At 62.3% G+C, this 22,835-nt stretch overlaps 1 protein-coding gene across 4 annotated transcripts in view; it reads left to right on the forward strand.

The window, feature by feature from the left end:
- Positions 1-22,835, forward strand: part of BCR (BCR activator of RhoGEF and GTPase) — an 87,433-nt gene that overhangs the window by 23,249 nt on the left and 41,349 nt on the right. For 2 of the 4 annotated variants that reach the window (XM_061141403.1, XM_061141404.1), the window contains exons 2-3: positions 14,637-14,803; positions 22,607-22,711. In XM_061141403.1, the coding sequence (XP_060997386.1) occupies positions 14,637-14,803; positions 22,607-22,711 (272 nt within the window). Of the gene's footprint in view, positions 1-13,722; positions 14,045-14,636; positions 14,804-22,163; positions 22,314-22,606; positions 22,712-22,835 lie in introns of those variants that run through there. The other 2 variants (XM_061141405.1, XM_061141406.1) reach the window with 2 other exon arrangements.

Genomic DNA, 22,835 nt, shown 5'->3' on the forward strand with positions numbered 1-22,835 from the left:
CCCAAAGCCTTCCACCGCCCCCCGCCGCGGAAACACGGCCAGGAATTTAATGTGCAGCTGTGGCCGCCTCGCTGGGACGGCAGAATCCACGGGGGGCCTGTGACGGGGCAGAGACGAGGCTGAGCAGGGGGCATGGCCCAGGGTGGCAGAAAGGTGCTCCCTGGCTTTGCGAGCCGGACACCGTTCAAGTTGTCGGGGACCTGGGGCTCCCCGAGGGCCGGCTCGCAGCGGTCAGCTGGGCCAGGCTTGCGGGCTCCCGTAGGAGGAGCCACTGGAGAGTTGGGGCGGTGGAGTCACCAGCACCCTCGGAAGGTGTGTGGGGGCAGCAGGCAATGCCGGGAGCATCTTCACACATGGGAGATTCCGGGCGGGTGTTTGAACGCCCGCCGCCCTTCCCCACTCGCCATGGCCGTGCTCTCTGGACAGAGTGCATGCAGGGGGCTCGTCCAGGGGTCCAGAAGGCAGACAGGCCTGGAGGGCAGGGTAGGGACCTCACGACCTCAGGGACATTCTGGCAGTGACTTCTTTGGTGGGGTTGGGGGGGGGTGTCTTTGTTTTTTAAACTTTCTCTTAGAGTATCAGCTTCACTGCACTTTGAGAAGAAGATCTGGAGGTTCCCCGTATGCCCCCACACAGGCACAGCTGCCCCCCACCCTCTGTCACATCGGCACCTTCCCCACCCGAGGGACACGTTTGTTACCATCGATGGACAGAGTCTGGTTTCCTCAACGGGACCTGCTGGGACCCTCCCCACCCCACCCCACTCCCGGGGCTGACAAGGCCACCCAGGGGCTGACCTGATCTGCAAGGGTCTCCGCCCAGCACTTGGACCCTGTGAGATGGTCCCGCCTCCGCAGAGAGCCTTCAGTTCAAGAAGTGTCCAGCGCCTCCCTGGTGGCGCAGCGGTTAAGGACCCACCTGCCGATGCAGGAGACGGGTTTGATCCCTGATCAGGATGATCCCACAGGCCCCGGGGCCGCTAAGCCCGGGAACCACAACCGTGTCGCGCGCTTGCCGCAGCTGCTGAAGCCTGCGTGTGCTAGAGCCCCTGCTCTGCATCAGGGGAAGCCACCGCAATTAGAAGCCCATGCCCAGCGACTAGAGAGTAGTCCCTGCTCGCTGCAACCAAGAGAAAGCCTGTGTGCGGCAGTGAAGACCCAGCGCAGCCAAAAATAAAATCATTTAAAAAATAAAAACCATCCCAGAGACCAAACCTGCAATATACTCAGGACCTTGGATGTTCTCAAGGGGCTCCATGCTCCTGGGATTTGACCAGCCAGCCATCTGGGAGCGTCTCGGGAGACAGAGACGCTGAATCAAAAGGGGGAGAGGTGTTCTTCTTGGTGGGGGGGTGGGGGGGGCACTATGAGGCCAACGCTGATGACGAGGCAGCTGAAAACCCGGCACTGAAGATGCACTTGAAAGTGGCTTCTCCTTGGCAGAGCCTCCCTGGATGGGAGTGTGTCCCGCTCCCCTGACAGCTCGTCCGTGTTTAACCAAGCTCACAGTCAAGATATCCTTCCTTCTGGCCCCTGGGCAGCTCAGATGCTTGCTTGCGCCCGGTCCTCTCTGCGAGGCTGGACCCTAGGGCTCCCTCCCCGCCTCCGCCTGAAGACGGGGCCCGTTGCTTTGCGGGGCGGGTGCGCAGTAGGTGCAGCGAGTGGTAGATGCCAGCAATGAGAGGCACCTTCCTTCCAAGTCTGCACGCGTGCTGTCCAAAGCCACATCTCCAGTGCTTTCTGCCAGGCCCTGCTCTCCGCCCCTTCAGGCGCTCAGCATGTTCAGGCAGCCCCAGGTCCGCGTGGTTTTTGGCTTCGAGGGGACTTTTCCAAGCTCAAGATGAAGGTGTGTGCACAGCAGGCCGCTCCTCGCTCAGAATGTCCTGGTGCTGAAGCACGCACAGGGCCGCCTCCGGTCGCCACCCCCGGCCCTGCGCCTGGTCTGACGTCACTTCACCCCAGACCTGGGTCTCCGGACTCGCTCTTTCTGGCCCCTTTCCAGTGGAAATGAGGGGGCTGGCATTTTCATGGTAAACCTAACTCAGATAAAACTGTCTCTCTGTACGTAGAGCCATTATTTTGGGGCCTCTCCACCTCTGCTTTTTATCCTAAGCGGGGTTTGAGGGGGGCGGTCAGCTACCTTGTGTCTGCAAAGACCCAGCTGTTAAACGTTTTCAGCTCTGCAAGCCAGGTGGTGTCTGTTGCAGCCACTCAGCCTCACCATCCCAGGTTGAAAGCAGCTGTCCGTCTTGTAGAGCGTGCCATGTTCCAATAAAACTTTATTTTCAAAAAAGCAAGCCGTGGGCCGGATCAAGCTGTAGCTTGCTGAGCCTGGCCCCAGTAACCAGGAGAGGCCACCACCTTCCTGTCCTCAGTTGCATAACTTGGCTGTTCCTTGCCATCACCACAGACTGAGGAATTTGTCACACAGCTTGGGCAACTCTTCATCTCTGCCACGAACCCGGTGACACAGGCGACACGCCATAAGACAAAGAGATGGTGTCAGCTGCCTTCACGTGCAACACACTCTTAATAGAAGAATGACTTTGGGTCCTGTGGGAAGACTGTTTTCTAAAGGGAAAATTCACGTCAGTCGTGGCAGCAGAAAGCCCGATCCAGGATCTTGATTCATACGTAAGAAGAGATTGTGCTGGAAAACAGCACACAGGACACTTGAAGGAACTGAATCATGGGGCCTGAGGAGGAGGTTTGCAGGGTTTCTCAGGAGATGCCGCGCCCTGCCCCGCCCGGGGAGGGGCCCCCCGCTGCAGCGGGCCCTCCGGGTCCCAAAGGAGGAGAGCAGGATGTGGGCCAGGGAGCCTGCCAGCCTGGGTGGAGGCTCTGTTTGTGTTGGTTTTGCTTGCCTGTTTCCAAAGGGAAGGGCAGCAGCCGTCAAAACTGGAGCGGCGTGAACTAAGACCATGGGGGGAGACCGTGAAGGCCCGAAGAGGGTGTGAGACCCTGGGGTGCACCAGCCGAACCCATGGGCCCCCAAGCTTCCTGATGGCAGAGCCTGGAAAGGTGGACGTGCCTTGGATGCCCGCTGCTGTCCAGAGGGGCAGCTGGGGTGCAGGACGACGGGGCGGCCGGCAGTCACATGCCCTGGACTCCTTGAGACCAGGGTTCTCCCCCCACCCTCCGATTGGCTGGAGCAGGTGACCGTAGAGGCTAAAACTGAGCACCAGGCCCTGGGTCACCCTGGCCTCCTCGCGGACCCCCTGGGATGGCCCCCAAGTGAAAGCCCTGATCATCCCCCAGCATAGACGGGGCAGGGAGGTGCTCAGACCACGCCCTCTGAGTCCTGGCACGAGACCCGGGAGCTGGGGCCCTGGAGTCTGACCTTGGACCCAGCGGTCTTGGCTTTGGCCACCTTGCTCTGCCCCTGGCCGGCCGGCCGGCTGCCGGCCTGGTCAGTGAGTGGACCCCACTCGCGGCAGAGGACGGTGCACAGAGAAGAAGCCCCCAAGTAACACACGTGCGTTGCTCTGGGCTCCCAGGCTGCCTTTGGTCCAGGCCCCTCACGGTCGCGTCCCTCTGGATGGATGTGGAGGGCGGGGGCCCGAGACTCAGGGAAGGCACAGCCCCAAACTGCTTTCCCTCACTGCTTCACACGCGTCTCGGGGGAGCTGACCTCGGGCCCGCAGCAGGCAGCCGGGGGCACGCCCTCCCCTTGGTGGCATTCGGGCTGGCACCACCTGATGCCCAGTCTCCGAGGCTGTCCTCACGCCCAGAGGACCAGCGAGGGCTGGGCGCCGGCCCCCCGCCCTGGGCTCATCAGGGGCTGCTCTGGCGGGAGAGGCCCTTCCGCCCCGATGAGGGAAAGGGCCATCACCGGGCGGAGGCAGTGCTGCGGCAGGTGGGCAGGTGGGCCCCCTCGCAGCCCCTGCCCTCCCCGCCGCCCACACGGTGGCTCAGACTCAGGGCCGCCCGAGCCTCCTGCGGCTGGAGGTGAAGCTGAGCCCGGGAAGAGCAGTGTCCACCCCGTGGGCTGCCGGCTGCCGGCAGACTCTCCCAAGAGCCCTGTGGACAGGCAGCCAGGTCAGCAGGGCCGATGCCTCCTGGGAGGCAGCCCTCCGGGTGGGAACGCCCTAGGGATACCCGGGGTGGGGGGCGGTGCCCAGGGACCCACACCCACGCGTCTCCCTGTTGTGGAGTCTGTGCCGGAGCGGCCCATGCAGGCCACAGCCTTCCTCTGGACCACGTGGGCAGGAGAGAGAAACCAGCCTTCCGGGCCGGCGGCCGAGATGAGGGCACCCGGGCACTCGCTCTGGGCGATGTGGGGCCGGGTGCCAGGGCCTCTGCCCGTGGGAAAGGCAGGGCCAGGCCCTGCTCTGGGGCTGGGGAGGAAGAGAAGGCGAGCGCTGGGTGGCTGCTGCAGGAGAGGGTCCGGTGGGGCCCGCAGACCCAGCGGGGCCTCCCGGCAGGGCCGCAGCTCCTGGCCGGGCGCCCAGGCCACCGAGGGGGGCCCTGCCTATCGGTGATGCCCCCCCGACCCCGTCCTGCAGTGCCGTCCTCTGCCGCGTCCCCGGGGGCCTCCGCTGGTGGGTTCCCCATGGCCAGGTCTGAGACGCCGGCGGTGGGGATGCGCTGTTCTCTCGGCCCTTCCTCCTGTGTCCGAACTGTCGGCCAGTTCCCGCCATGTGTCTGTGTCGCTTCTGCCTGAAGCCGGGCGCTGTACCCGCTCCCCCGGAGTGCCTGTTACAAGCCTCTGCTGGCCGCAGTCCAGCTCCTCACCCAGACGTGCCGCCAGCGTCGCCTGCCCCCCGGGCCCACCCTTGTGACCTCGGCTGCCCCAGCAGGACTACTGCCCCCTGCCGTGTTCCCACATGTCACCCTCCCCAAACGTGGGGCCCCCTGAGACTCCGTCCCCTCCTTCTGTGGGGCCGTCCCTGATGGTTCCTCTCCCACCCTGCCCTTGCCCCCGGAAAAGCCTCTGGTCTCCTCGGGCAGCCCTTTCTCCTGCGGCGCCTCTTCCAGGCCACAGGCCGTGTCTGGTCAGCCTCCTGTGGGCGCCCAAACAAAACGACCGCAGGTTGTGGCTCAGGCGGCAGATGTGAATCCTCTCCAGTTCTATAACGGAGGCGGGGCGGGGTGAGGCCCTCCGGAGGCCCCGAGAAAGCCCCTCCTGTCCGCGTCCCACTCCGCGTGGCCTTGCGCACCCCTTGGCTTGTGGCCTCACCCTCCCAGCCTCAGCCCCGCCTTCTCTTGGCCTCCTGCTCCTCTGTCCTTCCCAGGGGACCCGGCACCTGCCCCCTCACCCCGTGGTTACTTCCTGGGGGAGACCTCCTCCTCTGCTGCCCGCCTGGGGGGTCCGGCCACCCTTGTTGGTGGGCTTGCCTCACGGTTCCTGGGGCTCTGCGGCCCTCGGGGCCAGGGCTGGGTGCCCCGCCATCCCGTGTCCGGCACTGCTGGCCCGAGGGAGGGGGTGCTCAGTAAATGTTAGTTTGATTGTCTGGAGCCGATTGCGCCGGGTCACGGAATCGGGCTGTGCAGAGTCCGGCTGCTCCCAGCTGGTCCTGCAGCCTCCGTCTGGGCCCGAAGCATCAGTGACCTTCCCCTCCCCGACCCGCTCCCAGGGGATCCGGGAGCCAAAGGCACAGTGGGTGGGTCCTTGGAGACAGGGGAAAGTCCTCCGATGACGTCGTGGGTGCTGGTCAGGTCTGCTCGCCCTGGGTGCACGCGGGCTTTGGTGCTGGAAGGCCAGCCAAGTGGACCTGGTAATTTGGTCTCCACCCAGCTGGGTGGGACGGGCTGTTGTGTCTGTCGATGGGGCCTCGCCCCCAAGAGCTCAGCCTGGCTCAGGGCACCCGGGGCTGCCTGGAGGGTGGGGCAAGCTCAGGCCCCTCCCGACTGCATTTTCTGGCCTGGGGTGGTTGTCAGCCAGCCTCGGGGCCTTCTGTGCCCGACCGGACTTGCCAGGCTGGCCTGGGGGTGTCACAGTCCGGGTGGCCGCCTGAGGACTGGCAGGCCTGGCTCCTGGGATGCCCGCTGCCCCTCCACCCTCCCACAGAACCCCGCGGGCTGCGGGGGCCGACTGGACGGGGGCCGTCTCTCTGGAAAAGGATGTTGACCCGCATGGTGTGGTTGCAGGAAGGGACAGCTGCCAGCCTGCCGGTGGAAGAAGGCAAAACAGAGGAACCACCCAGCCGCGTCAGAACGCGTGGCCCCGGCTCTCTGCCCACGGCGGCCGGGGGTCCCAGTGCCAGGCCGTCCTGACGTCTGGCCAGAATGACGCTCCAGCTCGTCAGGAAACAGCTGGACAATGTTCCCAAGTTCCCAGGTTAACAGACAAAAACAGTTTTTCCGTTTTATACGGTGGAGATGGGAGATTATGTAACAGAAAAGGAAGCGTTTTCACGTGAGCCGCTCAGGGGCACTTAGTTCGCTCACAGCGTTGGGCAGCCAGCCGCCTCCCCTGGCCACTTCCCAGTCTCATCACCCCGAAAGGAAGCCCCACGCTCACCGGGCGCCTGCTCTCCGCCTCTGTGGACGGGCCTGTTGTGGACATTTCGTATACGTGGGGTCAGGTTGCCGCCTGGTATTTGGGGGCTGCCTTCCCTGGTGGCTCAGTGGGTAAAGAATCTGCCTGCAGGGCGGGAGACCTGGGTTCGATCCCTGGGTTGGGAAGATCCCCTGGAGAAGGGAAAGGCTACCCACTCCAGTATTCTGGCCTGGAGAATTCCATGGACTGTATATAGTCCATGGGGTTGCAAAGAGTCAGATACGACTGAGTGACTTTCACTTCACTTCCTGCCATAAAGTTTGGGAGATTCATCCACCCTGTAGCCTTCTAAGCCAATAATCTTCCCATCTATGGATAGACCACTTTGGTATGTCCATGTATTTATTAATTCATCAGGGTTTTTTTTTTTTTTATTTTACTAGAGTATAATTGATTTAAAGTGAAGGTGGCAGACAGCAAAGAATCTGCCTGCGATGTGGGAAACCCTGAGCTCGATCCCTGGGTCGGGAAGATCCCCTGGAGAAGGGAATGGTAACCCACTGCAGAATTCTTGCCTGGGGAATCCCATGGACGGAGGAGCCTGGCGGGCTCCAGTCCACGGGGTCGGAAAGAGTCGGACACGACTGAGCGACTGACGCTTTCACGGCGTTGATTTGCAGCGTTGTGTTTCAGCGTGCTGCAAAGTCGATTCAGTTAAGCACGTCCACGTGTTTATTCTTTGTGATCACTCATCCCTCGCTTTGGCGGTGCTGGGCCTTTGCTGCTGTGTGTGAGCGCTTCTCCAGTTGTGGTGAGTCGGGCTCCTCTCTGGCGTGGCAGCGTCTCGTTGCAGGGCGCAGGGCGCGGGCCGCGGTGGTGTGGCTCACGGGCTTAGCCGCTGTGAGGCATGCGGGCGCTTCCTGGACCGGGGGTCAAGCCCGCGCCTCCTGCATTGGCAGGTGGACGCTTTGCCACCCGGGAAGGCCCGCGTGCTCGTGTGTTTGGGTTTTCTTCTCGTCCAGCTCGTCACAGAGTACTGAGGACAGTTCCACGTGCTCTGCAGTGGGTCTCGTCGGTTATCCGTCTTATATACGGGAGAGAGAGTGTTTGTGTGTGTGTGTGTCCCAGGCTTCTGACTGGTCCTTCCTGACCCGTTCATCAGTTGATGGATGCCTGTGTTGTTTACCTTCTGATTGTTCTGGAAATGTTGCGAAAGAGCATTTGCACGTCCTGGTATAAGTTTCGGTTGGAACGCCTGTTTTCACCTGAGTCACACATGCCTAGGACGGGAGTTGCTGAGTCACAGAGTTATCAGTTTGGCCTTTGAAAAATACCTTTGCTTTGAAGTGTGTTTGTAAGTTGACTGAATTGGGCAGCTCACACGACGGACCCAGACGCAGTTCCTCTCTCTCTCGGGGACTCAGTGTCCCCGTCTGAAAAACAGGCGTCTGGGAGTTCCTGCCTCCTAAGGGGTGGTGGGGTGGGGAGGGATTCAAGGAGCTGATGTGAGTGGCCAGCCCTGTGTTTGGCCCAGAGGCAGTGCGGGGCAAAGGTCAGCGGGAATTTTGCAAAAATACCCACTTGTCCATCAAAGCTGTGAGAGCTTTCCACTGTTTGGGAAGCTTGCTTTCCTGAGCAGCACAGGCTCCCTGACTGCGCTCAGGCGCTGCTGCAAGTGCAGGAGCCAGCCTGGACCCCGGGATCTGCTCTCAGCACCCAGGGTGACGGGTTCTTGCTGCTGCTGAGCCCGTCAGTCGTGTCTGACTCTCTGCAGCCCCATGGGCTGTAGCCCGCCAGGCTCCTCTGTCCGTGGGCTTTCCCAGGCTAGAACACTGGACTGGGGTGCCGTTCCCTCCTCCCGGGGATCTCCCCACCCAGGGATGGAACTGGAGTCTCCTGCAGTGCAGGCGGCTTCTTGACCACTGAGCCCCCGGGAGGGCGCAAAGCAGAGGATGTGGGTCCAGGGCCAGCTCTGTCCCAAGGGGACTGTGGACCCCTCAGTGAGACCTGACCCGCACCCCTGGTTTTCTGAGCCTCTCTCAGAGGAGCGGGCCTACCTTGCAGGGTCCCCCCACCCCCGCCCCCAGCCACCAGGAATACGAGCCACTGGCCCTAAGAGTGCCCAGCCCAGCACCGCCAGCACTGGCCTGGGCCGGGGGCCAGGACGACGGGGTGTGGGGCTGGGAGGGGAGGGTGGAAGCCCGAGGAGGGGACACCGTGGTCCTCTGAGCTGAGCCGCCGGAAGGAAGCCGCTGTCTGATGTGCTTTTACCTTTGTAAATAAACACATCCCGGCTGGAGACCCCCGCGGCCGGGGTCTTCCTGCCGCCGCACCCCAGCTCCCCGCACCCCTGCCCCTGTTCTGTCTTCCGGACCCCGGGGCGTGTCTGTCAGTCGCTGCTCCGGACTCTCCCCCTCGCTGCTGCGTTCTGGGTGGGGAGGGCCATGGACTCCCCCCACCCACCGGGGCGCGTTGGCCTGAGGGCGGGACCTGGGCTGGGATGGGGCAGCCAGGTGACCCAGGCTGGAGCTGGGGACGCTGCAGGCACATGGGGTCCAGGAGGCCCCCCCGCCCTGCTCGTCCGCCCCCCAGGGCGTGAACGGCCACTGGTCCGAGCTCCCTTCGGCGCATGTTCCCAGGGAACCCTGCAGCAGGGTTTCCCAGGGGGCAGAGCAGAGGCTTCAGAGGGCGTCTCGCTCGACATGGAAATGGGGAGGCTAGAAGACCAAGGCTGTTCCTGGGGCGGCTGGTGCGTCCCGGGCAGCTGTGGCCAGGCTCTCTCAGGCCCAGGGGGCCCAGTGTCCAGGGCTGCAGGCACGTGGCGGGCGGTTCCCCGGGTGTGGTCTGCGGTGGGCCAGGTCCTCCGCTCACTCGGGGCCCAGCTGGCAGGAAGGGCACCCAGCCCCGGTGGGGGGTGTGTGGGTGGGCAGGGGGCGTGCAAGCCCAGCGGGCACGGTGGGGCTGTGTGACCCCCAGGCTGCTCTGCAGAGAAGGCCCAGCCTTCCCTTCGTCGTCTTTATTGCTAAATGGGCGCACAGGCTAAACGGGCGCACAGGCTGGGGGTGTCTGGGAGAAGGCCTTGTTGGTCTTGTGTTTCAGAGACCACGGTGCGTGCATGTCCGTCCCAGTCTCCCAACCTGTCCCCCCCCCCCCCGCCCCCCTTGGTAACCATGTTTGTTCTGTAAACATCTGTATCTCTGTTTCTGCTTTGCCAATAACTTGATCTGTGCCCTTTTTCTAGATTCCAGGTATAAGCAGTAGTCTGTACTCCTTGTTTCTCTCTCTCTGACTGACTTCACCCCCCGTTCTGTGCTTATTTTGGCTGTGATTGCTGAGGGGCTGCTAGAGATGAAGCCCTCCTCGTCCACTCCCCCAGCATTGCCCGTGGTGGCCGGCTGTTAGGAATGTGTCTGACTATGTGTGTGCTCTGTCGCGTCTGACTCTTTGCAGCCTCGTGGACTGCATGTAGCCCAGCAGGCTCCTCCGTCCATGGAATTTTCACGGCAAGAACACTGGACTGGGTTGCCATTTCCTCCTCCAGGGGATCTTCCCCACCCAGGGCTCGAACCCATGTCTCTGGCGTCTCCTGCGTTGGCAGGAGGGACGCCCAGGAGTGTGTGTACATAACGGTTAAGTGTGCAGAGGGTGAAGCGGCCCATTTTAGTCCTTGCACGTGTCCAGTGCGAGGCACACTCCCATCTCTGTGCAGCCGTCCCCGCTGACCAGCTCCAGGCGTCTGTTCTTCCTGAGCGAGACTCTGCCCCATTAAACTCTCGCTCCGCTCCCTTCCACCTGCCGCCCCGGTAACCCCCGATCCTTGTTCTGTGTACACGAGTTTGACTGTTTAGGGACCTCATCTAGTGAGCACCGAAGAATTGATGGTTTTGAACTGTGGTGTTGGAGGAGACTCTTGAGAGTCCCTTGGACTGCAAGCAGATCCAACCAGTCCTTCCTAAAGGAAATCAGTCCTGGGTGGTTATTGGAAGGACTGATGCTGAAGCTGAAGCTCCAATACTCTGGCCACCTCATGCGAAGAGCCGACTCGTTTGAAAAGACCCTGATGCAGGGAGGGATTGGGGGCAGGAGAAGGGGACGACAGGATGGTTGGATGGCATCACGGCCTCAATGGACGTGAGTTTGAGCAGACTCTGGGAGATGGTGAAGGACAGGGGAGCCTGGCGTGCTGCAGTCCATTCCGTTGTTAAGTCGCTCCGTTGTGTCCAACTCTGTGACCCTGTGGACTGCAGCCATGAAATGAGAAGATGCTGCAGTTCACGGGGTCACAGAGTCGGACACGACGGAGCGGCTGAACAACGGCAACACACGGTGCGACCAGAGGGTCGACCTGCCTTTCCGGGACCGGCTGGGGTCACTCAGCCACGTTGCTGCTGGCGTTGGACCATCCTTCCTTTCTAAGGCCGAGCGGTATTCCGCTTTGAATCCTGTGTCTCATCCCTCAGCGGGCAGGCGCTGTGAATGTGGGCGTGCAGATACCTGGGCATGACCCTCCTTTGAATTCCTGAGTCCATACCGGAAGTGGGGTTGCTGGATTCTGTAGGTGTTCTGTGTTTGATGTTTTGAAGGACTTTTTTTTAAAAAACCAGTGTTGCCCTTAAGGTGTGAGAAGGGGACTTGACCTTGGTGCCCCCCACCCCCCAGACTTAGTCCTTCGCCTTTTTTGTGGGATGGGGAGGGAGACTGCCTTTTCTTCCAGGCATCAGAGAATGGATTTTAGGTGCGCAGAGGGCTGGGCTGACTTGCCTGCAGAGGAGGTTTCAGGTTTCACTGTGTAAACGCTTTTCCAAGCTCAGCCTGAGCTGTGACTCAGCCCCACTCCGTCCCTCCTCCTCCTTCCCCCTCCTCCCCTCCCCACTGTGAGCCTCCTTCTCTCTTGCCTGGTGGTTCAGTGGTAAAGAACCCGCCTGTCAATGGCCAGTTCATTCGGTTTGATCCCTGGGTCAGAAAGATCCCCCTGGAAGAGCGAATGACAACCCACTGCAGTTATTCTTGCTCGGAAACCCAATGAACAGAGGAGCCTGGCGGGCTACAGTCCGTGGGATCGCAAGAGTCGGACACAACTTAGCAACTCAACAACAACATCTCCCAGAGACTCTAGAAGCCGTGGGATCCCAGGCCCACCAGGTCCACACACGCTGCTTTCCTGGGTTTGGCTTCAGCTTTGGGTCGAGCTTTGTAGGCAGTGCCCAGTCCTGCCCGAGGTGGCCACGCCTGGAGAGGTTTCCCCCGGGTGTCACTGGCAGAGGGGTGGAGAGCACGCCCTGCCTCTCGCTCTGCCCTGGTTCTGGGCAGACAGCGGCCTTTCTCATCCCGAATAACGTGCCTTATGCTCAAGATGGGGGGACGTCGGGTGTGAAAGTCGTGGAGCAAGAGGAAGGCAGGTCCCCACGTGTTGGTTGGAAGTGGGGTGGGGGAGGGGTTCCTCCCGTGACACATTTGCATCGGAGCAGCCCGGGGCGGGGTGGGGAGGGGGGTGGTCATCCAAACGAGGGGTGTCAAGTCCAGATGAGCTGGGCAGCAGACTGAGCCGTTGGGTGAGAACACGAGGGGTGGCCGGCCCGCCAGGACCGAGGCTTAACGGCACTGGTTCCTTTAACCAATGTCCATTTGGGGAGATGTGTGCAGAGTGGGGAGACGGCTGGGTTTTTAGCTTCCAGGGCACCGCCTTGTGACCCCTGGCGCCTGGCTGCAGACCTGGCCCCTCGGACTGGCCTGGCCGGGCGAAGCTTCCCCAGCAGCACCGACAGCCAGTCCCACTTGACACGGGCCAGTGGCCCCTCACCGCAGAGTTGGGTTTACAGCGGGGTCTAGCCCGGATGCTGTTGTGGAACCAGCACGTGAGGGAGTCACACGTGTGAACACTTGCGGTTCTGGGGGTGAGCCCTGGGGCCCCAAGCCTGACGCTGGTACCCTGAGGTTCTCACTGGGGACACGGTGTTGACCTGACCTGGGACGGGAGCTCAGCGCGCTCAGGGGCCTGGAAATCAGGTGACGCGCTCAGGTCGTGTTCTTCCAGGAAAGGAAGAGTGTGTCGACTTTTTACAACATGGTTATTTTAAAAAAAAACAAACAGCTGAAGGTTTCTTGGGACGTGTGGACGCTGGCCATTCAACGCTAATGGGAAGCTGGGGGCAGAGGGTAGAGCTGTCGTAGGCGGCGGGGAGGGCTGGGCGACCGTGACATCTTAGCGCCAGGCGGGCTCTGTCCATGGTCTAGTCCACGGGCCCAGTTTCAAGTCAGTGAACCTGAGACGCGGACGCCTTGCGTGATTGGCACGGTCTCAGGTGTGTTGCTGCCTGGGTGGAACCCGAGCCTCTCGAGTCTGCGACCTTCCTCCCCGCCGCCTCCCTGAGGACAAGTCCTTATTTTATTTAAAAAAAAATGTGACTCCAGAAAGGAGAGCAGCCCAGGATCAGACTTGTTTGGGGGGTGGGGTGTGGACTCAGGGCTCTGTCTTAGCAGGGTTCTGTGACACCCGCCCCCCATGTCCTCAGGAGTGCTGAGTGAGAACAGGTTGGGCCTTTGCGTCTTCTCAGGAGGAGGCAGCGCTTGACTGAGGCCTTGGGCTGCCCCGTCTGGACGATACAGAACCCACAGTCCAGGCTTCCCTGGCAGCCCCGTGGTTAAGACTCCGATCTCCCAGTGCAGGAGGCGTGGGTTCCATCCCCGGTCAGCGAACTAAGATCTCAGATGCTGTGATGTGCTGCCAAAAAAAAAATCAAAAAATAAAAATTGAGACCGGAAGTCCAGGGGCCCAGGGGTGGCACCCAGCGCGGTGCTCTTGGTCCCTGAAGCCCCGCAGATGGGTCAGGAGGAACCAGGTGCCTCCGTGCAGCCCTCGGCGTCCTCTGCCGTTCTCACCCCAGAAGCAGCCCCTAAGGGCTGGGACCCTCCCCTGGACGCCCAGGCAGAGCCCAGCCTGGCCTTGGTGACCGGCCCCCGGGTGCAGACCCCAGGGCCCCGGGCAGGCTCTCTGCCCTGGCTGGAGCCCCCGGGGGGTCCTTCACGGCCACTGGGGCCCAGGCCGCCCCCCAACTCGGTCAGTGTGTGCGGGGCCCGCCTGGGTTACGCTTTCAGAGCCCCTGGATGGCGCTGGCGGGTAGCCATGGCTGAGGGCCCCTATTGGAGGACAGTGACATTCTGGGAGCGGAGCTGGAGGGGTGGGGTGAGGCGGGGGCGTGGCAGGGAGCGGGGACTTCGGCCCGAAGCTCGGTGGCCTGTCTCGGCCCACAGCTTGTGCCTGTGGCGCCCCTGGCAGCCAGTGAGGCCCGTCCTCTGCTCTAGTAGGCTCCGGAAAGTCCCTGCTGGGCCCACCTGGCCGGGGCGGTCTGGGTGCCGCCAGCGCGTGGAGCGTTTGGTGCCGGAAGTTGTTGCCAACCAGGGCCTGGCCGCCCCGGAGGCCACCTGTGCCGGTGCCTCGGGCTGCCTGCGGGTGTGTCACGGTGACGTGACTGAGCCCTGTCGGGATGACCTCTCGGAAGGCCCGGGCGCCCTTGGGCAGGAGGAGTGGACGGGTGGCCGTGACCTGAGGCTGGGAACGGGCCGGGCCCTCGTGGGCTGATGGCCCGATCAGGGAATCCGCTCGGTAAGAATGGCTCTGGGAAGCGGGCTCGGGAGCCCGTGTGGCTTGTGATCCGTGGGGGTGGGGGGAGTGAAGGAAGAGGGTGTCGACTCTGTGGCCAGGTACCCCCCCAAATCGGGGAGAGCTTGCTATAGGATAAGCCACCCTCTGCGCTTGCAGGGACCCTCAGCGGGGGGTCGGGAGGGAACCACAGCCTGTTTCCTGGCCGCGCACCCGGGTCGGTGGGGTCAGGTTGGATCCCCCCAGATGGGGCTTAAGAACGTCCCTGGGCAGCAGGACTCTAGCCTTTGGGGTCCACCCTTCAGGCCCCACTGACCTGACCTGCGGGGATCAAAGGCCCAGCCTCGCGTTGTCTGGGGAGGGGGCCCCCCCCGCCCACCTGGAGAGTCAGTTGTGAAGGTGAGGTCAGGCTATGCAAGGCCTCTGTTCCAGGCCCGCAGGGCACAGGCGGGGTGCCCCCCAGCCCCCCAGACTGACGGCCCCCAGCCCCTCGCCCCCGTTCCAGGCCTGCAGGGGACAGGCGGGGTGCCCCCCGAGGCTGAGGGCCCCCAGCCCCTCCCCGCCTCTGACACCGCCTGCTTCTCCGCACTCGCAGATGCGTTGTTCGGGACACCGCCGGGGTTCGGCTGTGCCGCGGACCGGGCGGAGGAGCCGCGCCGGCCCCAGGACGGGCTGCCCTACATCGACGACTCGCCCGCCTCCTCGCCTCACCTCGGCAGCAAGGCCCGGGGCGGCCGGGACGCGGCGGAGCCCAGCAGAGCGGTGAGTCGGGGTGGGAGGGCGGGAGTGGGGGCCGCTGCGGGTCCAGTCTCCCTGAGGCCCTTGTCCCGGATCTGGGTGCATGGGAGGCAGGCGCGGAGGGCGGGCGTGGCGGTCCCGGGGGGTGCAGAGGGCAGGTGCAGGGGTCCCGGTTGGTGGAGGGCGGGCGTGGCGGTCCCGGGGGGTGCAGAGGGCAGGTGTGGGGGTCCCGGGGGGTGGAGGGTGGGTGCAGGGGCCCCGGGGCTCTGTCTCGGCCAGCAGGGCGCACAGCAGGTTGGGGTCCAGGCCCCCCCCAGCGCACTGGCCCCCCCTTTGCCCAAGGAGCTACTGAGATGGCTCACCCGCTCCCCGGGGTCTTCTTCCGGGGGCCTCCTCGTCATTAGTGACCCTTCCGCCATCACCTCTGCTCTGCTGTGGAGCTGAGGCCCCGAGGTCCGTGGCGAGCGGAAGCTGGCACAGCCCCCAGGCGCCCTCCCTCACGGCAGCCGTGGAAGCGCACGGAGCAGGCAGGCCAGCCGCGCCGGGCCTGGCTCCCGGTCCTCGTGGCCCCGCACCTCAGGCCAGCGCCCCCGAGGGGCATCGGGGCCCGGCCAGGCGCCCCGTTGACCTCCCGGGCCCGCCCTGCTAGGCTGAGTGCGTGTGCTGTCCCCGGGGGTGGGTCGCACCCTCTGTCTTTCTGGTCCCGTTGCCCCCGATGACAGACACCTCCCTCCTCCCGCTCAGCTTGTTTCTGGGGTGTCTCCACCCTGGGTTTAGCAATGAGAGTGAGGGCTCCGCTTTCCCCCGTGGCTGGAAGTGCATCTCCTCACCGTGGGGCCTCCCCGCAGGGCCGGCGCCTTCGCTCAGGACTGCCGTTTTCCTTTGGCTTCTGTGATTTCTGGCTTCCCTGCCGGCCCAGACAGTTGAAAATCTGCCTGCGGTGCAGGAGACCCGGGCTCAGTCCCTGGGTCGGGAAGGTTCCCCTGGAGAAGGGAAATGGCAACCCGCTCCAGGATTCTTGCCTGGAGAATCCCACGGACAGAGGAGTCTGGCGGACTGCAGTCCATGGGGTCTCGAAAGAGTCCAGACGTGATTGAGCCCCTGACATTGGGCTTTCACCGCTGCCGGGCAGGCCTCTCCCCCTGAAACGGGGGCGGTGGGTGGGTGCCTGTGTGTAACGCATGCCTGCCTGCTGTGGCTCGTTGCCCACATGGCCAGCCCCAGCGTTCCATAGACGGCGAGACCGAGGTTCAGAGAGGCAGAGTGACTTGTTCGAGGCTTCACCGTGACGGCTCTGAAGGCTTCCCGGCCCTGCAACTGCGCCTTCTGGCCCCTGCCCTGCCCTTCCTGAGGTCTCCTGTCTCACGCTGTGTTGCGGGTGTGACTTGGGACAGACGAACGTCTTACCGGCGGATCCCTGGACTCGGGACGGTCCTTGCTGTCTGTGGTCCCTGAGGGCTGTCTTCCCCTGGCACAAGCTCCCACCCCCCCAGGAGGAAGCTCCGCGGCCCGCCCCGGGCCCCTGCCCTCAGGCCCCCAGCACACTGGCTTGGGGTTCTGCCCACCACCTTTTACCCCCAGTTGGGGGCCCACCTGCTGGGAAGCCTGTCCAGACATAGGAGCCCTCAGACTCTTCTCATCTTACACACACAGCGAGAAGGCCGCACCTGCTTCTCGGGCCTCGGGGCTCCAGCCCCAAGCGGGCACCTGGCCCGGGGGTTTCAGGAGGCACCTGGGGAGCCGGGGCAGGACCGGATGAGGCATGCGTGGTTTTGTTCTGGAAGCCCCGTGGTCCGGGGCTCAGGGCACCGGAGACCGGCAGAGAGCCCCGGCTGTCTGGTGCCCCGTCAGCCACGCAGGGACACTTCCCTCTTTGGTCTCTGACTGTGGGTCTGAGGATGATGCGTCTGTGGCTTCCTGGCGCCCACAGGAAGCGCTGTGGTCTTGCGGTCACAGCCGCCCGATTCCCCATCCGCCAGGGCCAGGGTGCCTGCCCGTTCGCCTCGGTCCCGCCCCTCCAGGGTGGGGCTCGGCCTCCGCCGCCAAGCCTGGGCCCTTTCGGGGTGGGAGGGTGGGGCGCCGTCAGGAGGACCTTCCTGGGGACCCCATGGCGATGCGGGGGTTCGGAGACCTCCTGGAGGTGCAGGTCAGCTCCAGGAACACACGCCCCCGCAGTGAGTAGGGGGTCCGCGGGGCCAGGCTCCCTGTGTTGCCGGGGGCACTGTGAGGAGGAGCCAGGTGGGCAGTAGTGTGGGTCCTGCTACCCTAGGAGGCTGTCCCAGCGCGGAGCACCAGTGAGAGCCTCCCTCCCGGGCATCCTCAGAGAGGCCACCGGGCGTGCATTTCCCTGGAACGACGACTGCTTAGTGCCAGCTGGGGACCCGGGTCCTGGGCGAGGGCCAGCGGACACATGCCCCTTGTCTCTGCGAGGGACAGTGAGGTTACACATTCATCAGCCCCTCGTAGACACTGCAGAGAGGAGCGGGCTCCTGGGGGGCCCGGACGGGGGCTGCCGGCCAGCGTGTGTCAGGGTTGCGGACGAGCGTCCAGGCGTCACCCCAGCTGCCGTCCTGGGGGTGGGTAGCCTTTGTTCTGCGGCCGTGCTGGCTGGCAGGCCCTGAGCACCCCGGGGTGGGGGTGGGCGTGGGGCGGGGGCCCCTGCAGCTCCGGGCCTGGCAGCTGGCCGGTGGGCAGCCACTCTTTTCCCCCCGTTCCCTGATCTTGTTGTCACACCGGGTTTTTTTTTGCTCTCTCAGCCCCAGGGCTTATGTTGTCTTCCCCTCCCGCTTCCGGGCAGTGGAGGCCTCTTGCCTTTTCCTCCGGCTTCCTCCCGCCCTCTCCACGTCCCAGGCACCTGCACACGCCCCAGAGCTGGCGCGTGTGCAAGGCAGGTGTCAACACCATGGGCCCGCCCTGCCCTCTGCCCCCTCTCCCCGTCCCCTCTGCCTTCTCGCCTCCGGGTGGGGTGGCCGGTGTCCAGGCCCCTGTCCACTGCCCCCAGCCCCTCTGAGGCTCAGGAGAAGGTTCCAGTCTAACACTGGTCACCGCCCAGATGGTCCTTTACCCAGCCAGGCCCTCGGGAGCAGAGAGCTGGACGGGGCGCCGCCCTTTTCTGCCCGGCTCTCCAGGCCGCGGGGCTGGGGAGCAGCTCTCCCCCCGGGCACACGAACCTTCACCCCAGACATGGCGGGAGGCATGGGCAGGGCCCCCTGGCTTCCCCAGGGCGCCTCCATTTGAGACGTGGCCTGAGAGGACAGTGGGTCCTGAGAGGGCAGGGCCCCCTAGCCTGCACATCTGTGCTAATGGTGCTAGGGGCCCCCGAGCCGGCTGCCCGGACGGTCCTGGACCCTGGGACCTGCTCGTCTCACGGACGAGGGTTCCCTGGAGGGGCCCATGGACCCTTGTGACGGTGTGGCCATGCCAGGGCCCAGCCAGTGGTTCTGGGTCCTCTCGCTGGGTGGTTTACTCTGTAGATCTTGGTGGAGAACCTGGGGTTCTGGGCCCCGTGCCCCAGAGGCTCCCTCTGCCCAGCACGGCCTGGATGGGGCTGTGGTATGGGACGTGGGTGTCCTTCCCCTGGAGTCGCTGAAAGCCAAGAATCTGATGGCTACCCCCATACGTGTACACAGACACACGCATGAGCGCACACATACGTGTACACACACATGAGCACACACATGCATGAGCGCAGACGTGTGCGTGCACACAAGCGTGTGCAAGGAGTACACATATGTGTGCATATACACAGGAGCACACATGTATACATACAAGCACACAAATGTGTGGACACATGCTTACACAGGCACACATACGTGTACACATATGCACGAGCACACACGTGTGTACACACGAGACAAATACACATGTGCACCTAGCTTATGCACACAGCGCAATTCCCAGAGCAGAGTGGTGGTCCAGGCAGCCTTTCTGGGTGGTCCCAGCGGGCAGCCAGGATGTGCTGTGAGTCCCAGGGATGCAGAAAGCAGACGCAGGGGGGAAGTGGGAACTGGGCCCTGTTTCTCCAGTTTGCATCTGGTCAGCCAGGGCTCAGGGCAGGAAGGCAGGGGCCTGAGACAGTGGGGCTCGCAGAGCGGGTCTGGCTGATGGCCACACCCCCACCGCTTGACTCAGCCCCAGGTGAGTCCTATCAGATCTGCCGTTTCTCTACCACCAAGTACCTCCCTCCCTCCAGGCCAGGCAGGTGGGAAGGGCCAGTAGGCTTGGGGGCACAGTGGGGCTGCCCTGGGAGGTCCAATTCCAGATATTATGGAAGCACACAGTGGTGCTCATTTCACATGCTAGCAAGATGATGCTCAAAATCCTTCAAGCTTCAACAGTAGGTGAGCCGAGAAATCCCAGATGTACAAACTGGATTTAGAAAAGGCAGAGGAACCAGAGATCAAATTGCCAGCATCCACTGGATCATAGAAAAAGCAAGAGAGTTCCAGAAAAACATCTACTTCTACTTTATGGACTACACTAAAGCCTTTGACTGTGTGGATCACAAAAAACTGGAAAATTCATAAAGAGATGGGAATACCAGACCACCTGACCCGCCTCCTGAGAAATCTGTATACAGGTCAGGAAGCAGCGGTTAGAACTGGACATGGAACAACAGACTGGTTCTAAATAGAAAAAGGAGTACGTCAAGACGATATTGTCACCCTGCTGATGTAACTTATATGCAAAGTATATCATGAGAAATGCTGGGCTGGATAAAGCAGAAGCTGGAATCAAAACTATCGGGAAAAATATCAATAACCTCAGATATGTAGATGACACCACCTCTGGCAGAAAGTGAAAAGGAACTAGAGAGCCTCTTTCTGAAGGTGAAAGAGGAGAGTGAAAAAGCTGGCTTAAAACTCATCATTCAAAAAACTAAGATCATGGCATCTGGTCCCATCACTTCATGGCAAATAGATGAGGGACAAAATGAAAACTTTTGTTTTCTTGGGCTCCAAAATCACTGCAGATGTTGACCGCAGCCATGAAACTAGAAGTACCTTGCTCCTTGGAAGAAAAGCTATGACCAACCTAGACAGCATATTAAAAAGCAGAGACATTACTTTACCAACAGAGGTCCATATAGTCCAAGCTATGGTTTTTCCAGTAGTCATGTACGGATGTGAGAGTTGGACCCTAAAGACAGCTGAGCATTGAAAAATTGATGCTTTCAAATTGTGGTGCTGGAGAAGACTCTTGAGAGTCCCTTGGACCGCAAGAAGATCAAACCCCGCTTGCCTGGTGCTTCAGTGATAAAGAATCTGCGTGCCAATGCTGGAGACGTGGGTTCAGTCCCTGATCAGGGAAGATCCCTCATGCCTCGAAGCAGCTAAGCCCTTGCACCACAAGTGTGGAGCATGTGCTCTGGAGCCCGGGAGCCAGAACTGCTGAGCTCACGGGCTGCGGCTCCTGAAGCCCGTGCTCGGCAACGAGAAGCCACCGCCGTGAGGTCAAACAATCAAACAATCCAAAAGGAAGTCAACCCTGACTGTTCATTGGAGGGACTGATGCTGAAGCTGAAGCTCCCAATACTTTGGCCACCTGATGGGAAGAGCCAACTCATTGAAACAGACCCTGATGCTGGGAGGGATTGGGGGCAGGAGGAGAAGGGGACAACAGGATGAGATGGTGGGATGGCATCACTGACTCGATAGACATGAGTTTGAGTAAGCTCCGGGAGATGGTGATGGACAGGGAGGCCTGGCGTGCTGCGGTCCATGGGGTCGCAGAGAGTTGGACACGACTGAGCGACTGAACAACGCCGGGAACGCCAGGAGGCCTGCGCTGGCGTGGGAAGGTGGGTGACGACACCCACAGACGTTTGCCCCTGTCCTCACCGGGGGCAGGGGTCTTGCTGCTGGTGCAGTGAATGGAGGCCAGAAATGCCGCTTGACACCCAGTGTGGCACAGAGTGGCCCCCCCGGCACCCAGCAGAGAATCCTGCGGCCCCAGATGTCAGTGGGGCCAAGGCCGGGCCTGCCCCATCCGTCACGTCCTCCCGAGTGACCAACGGCCAGTGCTCCGGTTCCACACCCAAGGGCAGGGCTGTCTCCGCTCACCTGCAGGCTGGGGAGCCAGTGGTGGAAAGGGCAGGGCTGTGTCCTCTTCTCTGGACATGGACCCAGGGCCCCGGCCACCTGGCACCGCCCTCGGGCCGCAGTGGGGCCGGCCAGCACAGGCTGAGTGTAGGCCGTGGGCACAGCCACCCCGACCCCAGACTGTCTCATTGCTGGTCAGGGAGCAGGCAGAGGGCCTCAGCCCGGAAGTTGATGAAAAAGCAGTTTTGTTGCCTTTGGAATCATCCTCTGTGTCAGTTTCCTGGGCGTCAGTAATAAACCACCACAGACCATGTGGCTTAAACAAGAGAGATTGATTTCTGCCAGTTCTGGAGGCAGGACATCCGAGATGAAGGTGTCAGGAGGGCTGGCTTCTCCTGAAACCTCTCTCCTTGGCTCAGAGACGCTGTCTTCTCCCTGTGTCTTTCCAGCTGGGTACGTCCATGTCCTGATCTCCTCCTCCTCGTCTTCTTGAGGCATTGGTGTTTATTGTAGGTTTATAACTCGGTGTTTATTGTAGGTATATAAAACAGTGGTTGGATATATGTGTGTATTGTTAAAACGATTGCTAGCCATCACTCAACATCCATCACCACACCTGGTTATACATTTTTTTTGTGCTAAGAACTCTTAAGATCTATTCTTTCAGCAATTTTCACGTATACAATGTGGTACTGACTGTGGCAACCCACTCCAGAGGGAGAATTCCACGGACAGAGGAGCCTGGCGGGCTACAGCCCCTGGGGTTGCAAAGAGTCGGCCACAACTGAGCGGCTCACACACAGTCACCTGCTGTTCCTTACATCCCCAGGACCTGCTTGTCTTGTTCCTGGAAGTTTATGCCTTTTGATCACCTGATCTCTTAGAAGGGTGTATCAGCCGTTTAGGACTAGGACCCAGCCCACTGACCTCGTGTTAACTTGATTACGTCTCTGAAGACCCTTATCTCCGAGGACAGTCGCGTTCTGGGGCGCCGGGGACACACCACCACCGTGACACCGTCACACCCAGCGCTGTGGTGTGGTCTTGCAGCCTCCAGGACCTTACCCGCCACCCCCCCCCCCCCCACCGTCTGCATCCAGGGGCCTGCCAGCTCTGTGTTCGAGGGAAAGACCGCAGAGTGGGGAGGTGGGGGTCCTTGCTGTAGCCCACAGGTGTGTGGGTCCCAGCGTCTAGAAAGCAGGCTCAGAAGAGCAGGTTTAAGGGACAAAGGCCCTGAACCCAGGAAATGGGGTTTCCCTGGGGCAGGTGGCGTCAGTGCCAGCCTCACCCCTGTGACTGGGAAGGGGGCGGGGCCGCCCAGCCCTGGCTGGTCCAAAGGTCCGGTGGCAGCGGCGCTGAGGCTGCCGGGCAGGTGCCAGGCGGGGGTCGGGGGTAGCAGAGAAGCCACGATGGACATGCGCTGGGCCTGACGCCCGCCCCCCCATCCGGGCTCAATTCCTCCAGGACGGCCGCTCCTCGGTCACGAGCTCAAGGTGTGAAGAAGGGCTTTGCCCGCCGCCCCCGCCCAGCTCCCCACTGCGCGTTGCCCACCGTCGAGGCCAAGGGTGGCCCCCGGCTTTGCTGGATGACCGGCCAGACGTGGTGGGGACCAGAAGATGGGCGCTGACCTGCCGGGGCACCCCCAGGCCTCCCGAGTTTCTCCCCACCCGGAACCTTGTCAGGAAGCTGGTCATCAGGGTCACGAGCTGGCTTCTTCCATCTCGAGGACTCTTCCCGCCTCGCCCCCCCCACCCCCGGGCCTGACGTTTGTCCTTTTGTCCTGCAGGGTGAGCTGGACCTGGAAAAGGGCTCAGAGATGAGAAAGTGGGTCCTGTCTGGCATCCTGGCTAGCGAGGAGACTTACCTGAGCCATCTGGAGGCACTGCTGCTGGTGAGGGGGAATGGGGGAGCCGGGAGGGCAGGGCGGGCCTGGGCAGCGCTGCCGTGGAGGCCGGGGAACAGCCCCCGCCTGCCCCCCGGAATCCCCGCCAACACCCGCAGGAGGGCGGGACACG

This window comes from Dama dama, chromosome 5, assembly GCF_033118175.1.
Source record: "Dama dama isolate Ldn47 chromosome 5, ASM3311817v1, whole genome shotgun sequence".
Taxonomy (NCBI): Eukaryota; Metazoa; Chordata; class Mammalia; order Artiodactyla; family Cervidae; genus Dama; species Dama dama.